This window comes from Taudactylus pleione, unplaced genomic scaffold (genome assembly GCF_031769625.1).
Source record: "Taudactylus pleione unplaced genomic scaffold, aTauple2 ptg000609l, whole genome shotgun sequence".
In the NCBI taxonomy this organism is placed as follows: domain Eukaryota; kingdom Metazoa; phylum Chordata; class Amphibia; order Anura; family Myobatrachidae; genus Taudactylus; species Taudactylus pleione.
Window position 1 is genome coordinate 17279868 of NW_028285011.1, and position 12426 is coordinate 17292293.

Sequence of the window (12426 nt, forward strand, 5' to 3'; positions counted from 1 at the left end):
AGGTTGTTAAATGCAGGAAATTCCAGGATGTTGGTACAAGCTGTGATACACAGGTAATGTGACAATGTTTCCAGTAGATCTAGGTGAATGCAGGCAGGAGCAGACTGATGTATGGTAAGGCTGTGCACCATGGAAGAGCACTAGCACAGTGTCGAGGATATGCAGGAATGCTGGATACAGCATTCCTGCATGGTGAGAAAAGTTGTACTGACAATGTGCTAGTGAATTTGGGAACTAGAGTTCTCCAAATGCAGATCGGCTTGAAAGGTCATTTGGAATGTTGGGGTCTGGGAGTGGAGAAACAGGATAATGTGATGAGACACAATATAGTGGCACCCTAGCTTCATTGAGTTAGGAAATGCTGTTACCCAGAATACTTATTTGGAAGGACAATTGGAATCTTGACTGGTTGAGCATGCCATGAGAAATAGTCACATAGAGCTTCCAAACGTCTTCATAACTACTCTGCATCCATTTGATCATTTCTCCAAGTAGGTTAAGTAAGCTGGTTAAGATACCAATAAGTAGAATAATGTTAAGAGATATATTCTTTCCTCCTTTACTACAATATAGAGTCACAATTAAATGAATATTATTTTCTTTATACATCTGCCAGTGTTTTATACACTGCACTAGTTGGTTATTGTGAAATGTTTCCATTTGGGAAATAGTATGGATCTTGGAAAGATAACATCTTATTCAGATAAATTGCAGTGATACATTTTTGGAGCAGTCTGTCTTAGCAGCTGTGACATACCAAGCAAAATATTCTGCTGGAAGAAAAGTATTCACAATGCTGCTGCATTACACCTTGCTTAAAAATGTAAAAAATTTACAGTGTATAATGCATTTAAAAAAAAACACACCTTTTTATTTAGAACAGCAGAATAGACAAAATAGTTAACAAATCAAATGACTTATGATGGACTGACATTGCAAAAATGTAAACAAATAGACAGTCAAATGGGGGATGACACCTATGAAATCAGGAAATGGAAAAGAGTCATGTGATCAATCGAGATGACAAACGTATAAGAACCCTGAATGGGTGTATTGAGACTGATATGCCACGAAGCCCAAACCTGATAGAACAACTGCACTGTATCATGCAGCAAGCTAGTAAAGTATCCCATGGAAGTTACAGTACACACCATATTTTATTACTAACCATGACCATGGAGTGTGGAGGAGCTTTCTTCGAATCTGTAGTTAACTGAAGTTTAGCCGCATTACAGATATGTTGAAGAAGCTTGTTCAGGTGTTTAGGGGCATCTTTGATGGGCTTGCCCAGCAGAACAAACAATGGATCCCTAGGAATGGAGACACCAGTGTTCTAGAAACGATATCTAGATCATCAATCTGAAAGATGGTCAGACCCGGGCAAACCAACCAAACATAGAAGTAGGAACCTAATGTGATGGCAGTTTCTCCAACATAGATTGGAAGTGAGAAATTAAATTGAATGCAATCATTTTGGAACCACAGTCCATCTGAATTAAATCTTAAAAGCATTTTCCCAGATAGGAGTATTTATTGAAGCCTTGGGGAGTCTAGAGCAAATGAGTGGCCACTCCACCTAGTCCAAAAGGATCCCTAAATCCTTCTACCAAGCCATTTGAAAAGGTTCAAGGGGTGACAAGGTAGGATAAACCACAGTAGAGTAGAGCAACGAGATGGCACTCCTAACCCATGGAGTGTAAATGCATTTTTCGCTCGAAAGGTGTGGGGTCTATAAGTTTAGATGAAATTCTGATTGAATAAAGCTTCTAATTTGCAGATACACAAAAAGTAAATGTGGACAGCAAAAACACCTAAAATATGTTTGAAATTAAACACCCCCACTGACGTCCAGTGACGTAAGTAGGCAGAAGCACAACCCAAGGAAAACTGTGCATGCCTCCAGAGCGGGTTAAATTATGAGGGGTATGGAGCCAAATCTAATTATTCAGTTTCTTACAGATTTCTAAAGTAAAACAAATTTATGGATGCAGGGAGACTGAGGCTGGTCTCAAACCTGGAGGGAGCCCGGACAGGGAGCCAGCACTGTGATCCTTAACCAATGCATCTTCAATATCCATCAATTTTCTTGCACCTGATCACTTAGTCCAGGAAAGAACATGACTAAAATGAGTAGCACGATAGTAGTTTTAAAAAAATCGGAAGGCCTAACCCCACACCATTAGAAGATAATTAGTTTAGTTTAGACAGGCTCTACTATATCTTGGTCATTTGCCACGCCAAACAAAGCAACCACAGAGTAGTCACAGAACTCTATGGAATGTGGTAGTCATATTCTCCCAGGACATGTGGTAAGGAAAATAACTGGGGAGCCACTGGCTAGTATCAGAGCTAGATTAATAGACACATATATGATCCTGAAGGGTTCATGTGGGCATTATACAAAGGTGTTATAAACACATTAGTGGTGCGATCTGGGTTATTCCTAGTATATGATGTGCATCCTAGTAAGTTCCCTTCACTACTTGTGATCAGGTGATAACCTATATCTTGAAAGGAAAGTCCCAAAGAAAAATCCCAAATGGTAATCTGTAGGTAGGGTGTTCTTTAAAGAAAATCCATAAAGTCTTTATCTGTCCCTGTCCCTGAACGGGATATGTCTCAAAATATGTCCATGATTCCAAATAAACTCTTATGGAATTAAAATCATGAATGGCCCAGTAGGTGTTGTTTTAATATCTGTAGGATGGGTGTTCTGCTTTGAACGTTACATTATTTCTCTTTCCTCTCCACCTCAAATATAATATATTAGCACAGTATCAGAAACTAAGCAGACACAATTATGCAGGATAGATAAGTTGTGGATTGTACTTACCCAATCAGTTGATTTGTTCCTGCTGGTTCTCCTCATCCAAGTGCTTACAGAGGTTGTGATGGAGATAGGGGTGATATGTGTTATATAGGAGACTCTGGACTCCAGTCTAATAGCAATATGTTTATTCCAATAATAAGTACTAAGACTCAACAGAGTCTTAACATAATAAAACTGAAATGGTATTAATAAATAAACAAAGAAATAAGTTCCCAATGTGTGCACTGCACATGTAGCTATAATGGCAGTTCTGTGAAAGAGGGGTGTGACCCAACGCATTTCATCCAGCATATAGGACTTTTTCAAGGTGCCTACCTTTCTTTTCATCCTCCTTTAAATAGGTTGTGTAATAATTCATCCTAGTTGCTGGTGTTCGCGATCCCCGCACTTCCAGGTTGGGAGTCGCATCATCACCGGTTTGTGTTGCTCGAGGGAATGTTGGGAACTTATTTGTTTGTTTATTTATTAATACCAATTCAGTTTTAGTCTGTTAAGACTCTGTTGAGTCTTAGTACTTATTATTGGAATAAACATATTGCTATTAGACTGGAGTCCAGAGTCTCCTATATAACACATATCACCCCTATCTCCATCACCACCTCTGTAAGCACCGGGACGAGGAGAACCAGCAGGAACAAATCAACTGATTGGGTAAGTACAATCCACAACTTATCTATCCTGCATAATTGTGTTCACTTAGTTCCTGATAATGTGCTAATATATTATATTTGAGGTGGAGAGGAGAGAGAAGAGATTTAACGTTCAAAGCAGAACACTCATCCTACAGATATTAAAAGAACACCTACTGGGTCATTCATGATTTTAATTCCATAAGAGTTCATTTGGAATCGTAGACATATTTTGAGACATATCCCGTTCAGGTACAGTGACAGATAAAGACTTTATGGATTTTCTTTAAAGAACACCCTACCTACAGATTACCATTTGGCACTTTTCTTTGGGACTTTCCTTTGGAAGATATAGGTTATCACCTGATCACAAGTAGTGAAGGGAACTTACTAGGACGCACATCATATACTAGGAATAACCCAGAGCGCACCACTAATGTGTTTATAACTTACTATTTCAGAGAGGTCGGGATACCTCTAATAGTGGAGCATCTAGGGAGATTCTAACAAAGGATTTAGAGTGCTGTAATACTTCCCTTCTTCATTATACAAAGGTGCAGCAGTATATAGTGCTGGAAATTTGGTGTGTTTTGATCAGGGATGTGCAGAAAAGGTAGACAGGGGAGGCAGTGCCTCACCTGCCATACACGTTTTCCTCCAGAGTTTTGACTATAAAAAAGATTAGAATAATACAAAGATGATATTTATAATATTTTCTTTACATTTTTCTTACAATTTTTATAGTCAAAACTTTTAAGTATAACTAAGTATGACAGGAAAGGCTCTGCTAACCTGCCTCACCTCACTGTCTTCTGCTATAGCCCATCTATTTGACTGTTCAATGTGCTGTGCTGTGAGATGCTCTCCTGCATACCACAGTTGTAACACTTTTTTTTAGATATTGTCAGCATCCTGTCAGTTTGAACAAGTCTGACCATTCTACTCTGACTTAGGGCCATATCCAATTAGGAGCGAAAAGTCCATTGCCGGACTTTTTGCCATCATCACCACTTTTCAGAGGGATAAAGTATTGCGCTTGTGCCTGCGTATCCCCATACTCAATTCCAAATCGGCAAAAACGGGAGGCGGTGAATCTGAAACTGGTGAAAAGTGCTGTCATTTTTGAGGAAATCAGCCTGACACCCCCTAAAAGATGCTCTGACATGGGGGTTCACTATGGGTACCACCAAATAGCCCTGCTGAAGGTATTTGGGGTGTTTAAACAGTCTCAATAGGTGCAGTTTAGCGTCATTGGTTAAGGGGTGAAGAATAGCATTTAGCAAGGTTATTTAAAAAAAAAAAAAAGTAGTCCCATGAAATTTGGGGTACCTGAAAATGGGTGCAAGCATATTTTTAAGTGGCTAAAATTAACTTTTAAAAATCATGAAAAAAATGCACCTGCCGCAACCACCTGCAATTACAAAAACACCTGGGGCATACTTGGGTATCCCCCCTGAGTCTAGCTCACCAGTTTTAAAGTTTGTTCCCCAATTATTATTTTTTGCACCCAAAACAAAAGTACTTTTTTGGGGTGTCCAGTGTTTTAATTTTTTTTTTGACACAGTTAAGCTTTGGGGGACTGTCCAAAGGGTTCTAGAGGGTTCCTGCAATGTTCTACCCCAAAACCCCAATTCTGCACTAGTTCTTGACACCTAATTATGGTGAAAACTTATAGCATATATTTCCCATTGACTTTTCGCACCAGCGAATAGTCAATGGAATTGAATACGGGGATAATTGCAGAATGGCGAAAATGACGTCATCGGCTAAAAAAAAACGTTGAAAACGGCTTTTCGCCGCTAATTGAATATGGCCCTTAATCTCCCCAGATGTGTTTTGATTTGCACATCATCCTCTGCAAACCCTACAGTGTACACTTGCCATTATTGAGTAGGTGTATGTGTACATTGAATGTATACTTCACTGTATCAATTTGTTAAATTAAACATAATGTAACTAAGAATTTTTAGAAGTATTCTGCTAAATATTAAAAGCAATGTGTACTTTACCCATATATCTTAATATATGTCTTAATGAAGAGATCCTATTCTTGTTTTTTTGAAAGTCTTCCAAGTTTGAATTGATAAAAGACTTAGAAGAAAATCATTGTTAAAATATATAAACTTCGTTTTGCACACATATGCAATGTATAGATATATATTGTTCATTAAAAAAAACATACATCAGCAAATGCCCAGCAGGCCATAAAAACACCAACATGTAGAAAGGTCAGTATTTTGGCTACATCAGTATCTACTGTTAAGAGTTTGACCTTTTCAATATAAACTTTAGCTTGGAGCATACTACAGTACTGTACTTTAAAATCATTCTTTACTCACTGTAAAGATTTTCCAATAATAATGAGAAAATAGAAGGCTATTACCATACCATGAAAATACTTTGACCCATAGGTAAAAAACCCCCCAAAACATAGTTAATCAGAATCATCTATTCTTACAGAAATCTAAATAAATGATGTTGATTAAAATTTACCAAAAAAAATTAAAATAAAATCTGAATAATACAAATCAATTATAAAGCCATCAATATAGAAACTCATTAATAATTTATCAATTAATAAATAGATTTTCCAAAATTTAAGTAAGAGAAAAAAGTAAATGAAAAGAAAGCCAAACTTGAGACTTCAATCGTAAGGCTTGGTGTGTGGGGGACTAGCTAACACGACATTAGTCTACATTCACTGTATGTAATTGTAATATTCTATTTCCCAAAGAATACATGCTAATCTATTTTGCAAATCTATTTAAAATTTTGAATTTGCTTAACCTGAACATAATACCTTCCATCCAAAATAATCAATAAAGGCAATATCAAGACAAAGGTGAATGATAAATTGGTTAAAGCTTTAGATATTTTCCCTTACCTGTGACTGTGGATGAGTGCATTAAAAGCCAATCCATCAGACCAACTGCTGGTGAAATTGATAACGTTGACCTGTGGGTAATTGCAAGTTGATTGGCGGACCCAGCTTAGTAAGATCTTTTCACTATTTGTCTGCTGCAAGTCAGCCATAATGCCTTTCATTACATCCTTCACCTGAATAAGATATAGAATCATCAATGTTTTACACTGTATAGTGAGATAAATGGTTTATCCTACTCCACAGCACTTGTTGATAATAAGTGTTATCCTCCTGGAATAAATTATGTTGGGCATCTTTCAGATAACTAGGATTCAATGTAATACAATCTAAGAAATGTTTGACATACATATTATAATATATATATATATATATATATTGTGACACAGTCGGGATAGAGGTTCCTCTCCTGGGGTAGGCGGACACCTCCTTACACACAGCAGCCAGGAAACAGCACTAGTTGTAGATTTTCATGCAAGCTGGTCAGCACAAGTTTTTATTGTGTGACACCAATAATCAAACAAACAAAAAATAAACCCTAGCCCGACTGGGCTCTAACTAGACAGGTAACTCCCTCTCGACATGTGGCAGGGCCTTCTGCCTTACCACAAACATAGTACATACCAGTGTCACAGTGTCTCAGAACAAAACCACAGTGTCTGTTCTCCCCAGGGTGTGTGAGACCCTGCATCAAAACTCTACACAGCTCTTATGAGCCACTTCCAGGTGTAATCATTAAATAAGCCTGGTCTCAGACTGAAAAGCCCAACACCTGAAGTGGCCCTGTGGATGGAGCCCTTCCTTCTCTCTCAACCACACCCCCAGGACCCATTATCTGGCTTTTGCCAAAAGCTGACACTCAAATCTGCTTGGTAAAACAGACTTTTCCTGTGGGTTTAAAACACATATTACAGGAATCTGGACACAAATACATGCCATCCCTAACTTCTCCAGTGCTCCTATCACAATATATATATATATATATATATATATTTATATATAATAAACAAGTCCAAAGCCAGCATTCCACATAAACTTGTATACTTGCCCGGGTACCCTCTGTAGTTTGTGAAAACTAAATAAGATAGAAATGGCAGCAGCACTCCCAGGAACGAATTACACCACACTGGGGTAGTTCAGTCCAATGTTTCAGTCAGAAGACTTTTATCAAGAACAGAACACAGTTGATAAAAGTCTCCTGACTGAAACGTTGGACTCAACTACCCCAGTGTAGTGTCATTCGTTATATTACTGGTCCTGGGAGTGCTGCTGGCCATATCTATCATATATATATATATGAAATGGAATGCAGTAGAGTTAAAATCAGCAGTGCCAGGTGCAGGGTCAATAATTATTCATAGCAACACAGGTCCACCAAAAAGCTTGGAACCAGACCAACACAATGTATTATATTCAATCACCAAGATTTAATGTCCAAAAAAAATACAGGGTTCAAAACAAGCTTCAACCATAAAATAGGATGGCACTTAGCAGTTAGATGCATAGCTGTTTCACATTTCTTTCAGTCCCCTGAAGTAGGAATGTGAAACAGTTGTCGGGGCTGCCCAGGTTCTGAACATGGCTCCCTGGTTATGACAACCTTACATCTATGCATCTAACTGTTAAGTACCATCCCATTTTGAATGGTTGACACTTGATTTGAACCCTGTATATTTTTGGACATTACATTTTGGTGATTGAATATAATACAGTGTGCTGGCCTGGTTCCATGCTTTTTGGTGGACCTGTGTTTCTACATTACATATATATTTATATATATATATATATATATATATATATATCCCTTGAAGAAGTCCAGGATACGGACGAAACGCGTTGGTGGTGGCTCTTATTCTCTTCCCATTTATGAACTTGCCATTTTAATCAGATCAGCGATGATTTTTTATCCTTATTTATTCTGATAAATTCACAGCTATTTTTATATATATATATATATATATACATATTTTTATTCATGGTTTTATATGTTTTATGTCTTTTATCCTTCATGTAGGAGGATATTATTGTTGTGTCTGATTAAAAATATTTTATGCATTTTTAAAATGAATTTTTTGCACTTTCATTAATTTACACCTTATTTTACGCACTATTATAATATTATTGTCATTCATTTATTTACTGATTCTTGAAGGATCTTTGCATTGGCACTTTAGTTGTACTGATTGTTTTTATTCTAAAGATCACATACTAATAAGTTTAGATGTACTTGAGGATGATGGTAGTTTAAATACTGCTACCCTTGTATTAGCACTTTAATTGCACAAGATCACTTTTACTAACGTGTTTGGTATTAGGTTTATTTTATTTTATAATAAGTTACATAAGCACAGTAGGCGCTCTATGCCAGCTCTTGTATCTTTTGATTGTTTGTATATGTAACAGATTACCACTGTTACATTTTTCTGCTGGTTGAGCTGACACTCATATGTTATTTGGGGGTGCACGATAACGGTTTCACAAAAAACTTTTTAGTGTGAGATAAAAGACACACATTTGAGAAAACACTATATAAAGGGACGTGTACACAATTGGCGCTGCAGTCTTCTGTTATACATATATATATATATATATATATATATATAATTAAATGAGATAGTCCATTTCTTTAGTACTTAGTTATTATAGAGCAAATCTACACTATATGTTAGTAATATATTATACTAAATGTGACTACTTTGCTCCATTCTCTTTCCAGCATTCATTGGGTAGAAGTTAAATTACTAAAATAGCAAATTCTAAAGCAAGCAGGTCTATTCTGACAATGAAGCAACTAAAAGATTTCCCCTGCTCAATAATGCAATGAAACACTTGAGTTCAGTTAATTAATTATCAATTGCTAGCTGTTGCAGGGTTATTATATAAAATAGATTCATCCTCTGAATTTAAAGAATTCCAGCTCTTTAACAGTATTTAACTAAATAAAGTTTTATTTTGCTTATTCATACAGTACTTAGACATGGTAATTTAACCTAATCAGCTTAAAACATTTTATAAAGTACATTTATACATTATTATTTATTTGTTAATCAATGCCCCATGTGAATTACTAGGTTAAAAAAATAAGGTTAAATTTAGATGATCATATTACTTTGTATGACTGATTACCTAGGTTAGAGTTAATTTTGTAGATATGGTATTGCTGTGTGCAACATAGCAATGCATATTGATTTGAAGTGGGGCCAGGCCTTACAGTAGGAAAACCTAGGATACAATAGTTGGGGGCGCATAAAACACTAAATAGATGACAATGTTACTCATCACTGTTTTTTAATGCCCCCATGGTGTCCCAACACATGTCAAGGTGCTGGACCTCCATGTCAGTGGTAAGTTGGGAGTCTGATGCTTGGCTTTGAAGTCACAGCTAAACACCACACTCCCTGTCTGCAGAGCCAAAGATGCTACTCTCAGCTCCAGTCAAGTCATGTCAAGGCGTGAGGCAGAGAGGGGGGTAACGCCTAAGGCTTGTGCCGTCCCTGATTGGCAGATGTTACATATAAGTATTGACATTCTAGTATATTGTTTAAACAAAATCTAAAACACATGCTTTAAGTTTATTGATATAATATAGACGGTTTAATACTTAATACGTAAGGGATTCAATGAAAGCTTACCTGCCAATGGAGAATAATGCTCCATATCAAACCAAGGGTGAGCTTGTGATTCCCATCCACTATATCTGAACTGCCAATATTTACCAAATCAACCTATTTTAGGAAAAAAAAATATGTTGGCATCAGTGATGTAATGGATACAATTGTACATCTGAACAAAAAGTTTCGTTGTCACTAAAAAATGAAACCACAACTTAACATGCAGAGGAATAAACAGTCTGTAGTCTATGCATTTATGCAGATATTAAAAATAACCTTTCATACACAGCTACCACGCTGGAGGCGAGCGATACAAACAGATCAGACATGACATCAAAGCCTTTCTTTACTGAAAACCACAATGCAGGCAGACGTTATGCATGTTGCATTCATCTCTGCTTTTTCAAGATATACTTCTAAAAATAAATTAAAAAAAATCAGAATTTTATTTAAGCAACAATATTTTAATCCAATTCATTGCAACATTATCATCCCTCTGCTTCAGATCAGACAGAGATTTTTGAAGTATCTACATACTCTGATTTTCCAAGTTTACTAAAGTTATGTGTGCATGGACATAGCATCACAACAGAACATAACAAAAATATATATTTTTATTTAATAGTGGATTACAATTATTCTTTTTTCATATGCATGGTTTAACACAGTGGTTCTCAAACTCGGTCCTCAGGACACAGGTCTGACAGTTTGAGAACCTGTGCTTTGCCAGATTATAGCATCTGAAATAAAAATTGTGTCTAGTTTTTCTGTTACGTATACAAGTCATATAGTATATCTGAACTTGGCCTTACATCTTGTGTGTATATCAAAGAGCAACCACACACCCAATAGTGATATATATATATATATATATATACACACATTACACATACACACACACACAGTACATGGTGTCCAAAATGTGCAGAGATACAATGGTATGGTATACTGGCACTTCAAGCACTGAGCCCCACACCATAAGATTTGAAGAAGCATATGGAGAAGGCGCCTTCTCTGCCTTCTCCATATGTCGGGTGCCTGCTGAGATTTTGTTAGCAGCGGGTGCCGGGTGGCTCTCTCCCTGCAGCCGGAGGCTGGAGCTCACTCCTGAGCTCCGCCTTCAAGCTCCCACAGTGGGTGTTGGGAGAGACATCATGACGTCTCTCCCACATAGCTGAGCGCAAGGAACTGGCAGATGGCGGTGGACGCTGGAGCAAGACTTCAGGTAAGTACTGTTTGTTTTTGTGTATGTGTTTGTATGTCATTATGTGTCAAGGACAATACTATCATAGGCAATGTATAGGGGGCACTACTACAGGTTTAGTCTCCCATATCCAAATATTCCGAAATACAGAAAATTCCGAAATACGGAATATTATTAGCATGACTGAAATAGTGAAACCTTTGATTTTTGATAGTTCAATGTACACAAACTTTGTTTAAGGCACAAAATTATTAAAAATAAAGTATAAAATGACCTATAGGCTGTGTGTATAAGGTGTATATGACATATAAATGAATTTCATGTATCTACACAAACTTTGTTTGAGCCACAAAATTATTGAAAATATTGTATAAAATAACCTTCAGGATGTGTATATAAGGTGTATATGAACCATAAATGCTTTCTGTGTTTAGATTTGGGCCCTATTCCTAAGACATTTCAAAATGGTATGCAATTATTCCAAAATACGGAATATTCCGATATCCAAAATACCCTTGGTCCCAAGCATTTTGGATATGGGAGACTCAACCTGTACTATTGTGGGCAATGTAGAGGGGGCACTACTACAAGGAGCACTACTACTACTGTGGGCAATGTTAAGGGGGCACTACTACTGTGGGCATTGCATAGGGGCACTACTACTATTGCAGGCAATGTGTAGGAGGTACTACTACTGTGGGGATAATATAGGGGGCACTACTACTGTGGGCATTGCATAAGAGGCACTACTAAATGGGCCTTGCATAAGAGGCACTGCTACTGCGGGCATTGTATAGGGGGGCATTACTACTGTGGGTATTGTATAGGGGGCACTACTACTGTGGGCATTGTATAAGGATTACCTGCCTGAGGGTCTCCGCAGCTCCTTGTGGCATCCCCTCCATCTTGTCACTGGGGAGGGGCTGCTGGGAGTCTTGGGGGCTGAAGGAAGATGTAGTTCTCTCAGTGCCAGTTACAGGAAGGGGAGGCACACATGGGGTAGCACACACTTCGGGGATCACTTGCACGCACACTAACAAACAGTCACTCACCCTGCTGCATGAGACAGAGTCCTGACGCTGGAGGAAGAATAATGACACTGGAGGAAGAATACAGCGCTTCAGAAGGTGAGTAATTAGCAACTAATTAAGTTAATTGGATACTTCCAATTGCTTAATTAGTCTTCAAGGGAGGGTGCCAGAGCAAGTCTCGCTGATTTGTTCTAAAATTAATGATTTAAAAATCAGACTTGCTCTGGAGGTGCGAGGAAA

The 12426-nt window shown here is 37.5% G+C and overlaps 1 protein-coding gene across 1 annotated transcript in view; it reads right to left on the reverse strand.

The window, feature by feature from the left end:
- DMD (dystrophin) overlaps positions 1-12426 on the reverse strand; it is a 2214077-nt gene that overhangs the window by 2008428 nt on the left and 193223 nt on the right. Inside the window, exons 4-5 of the mRNA XM_088454197.1 lie at positions 9973-10065; positions 6344-6516 (exon numbers count right to left, since the gene is read on the reverse strand). Of these exons, the coding sequence (XP_088310323.1) occupies positions 6344-6504 (161 nt within the window). The 5' untranslated portion in view covers positions 6505-6516; positions 9973-10065. The remainder of the gene's footprint in view (positions 1-6343; positions 6517-9972; positions 10066-12426) is intronic.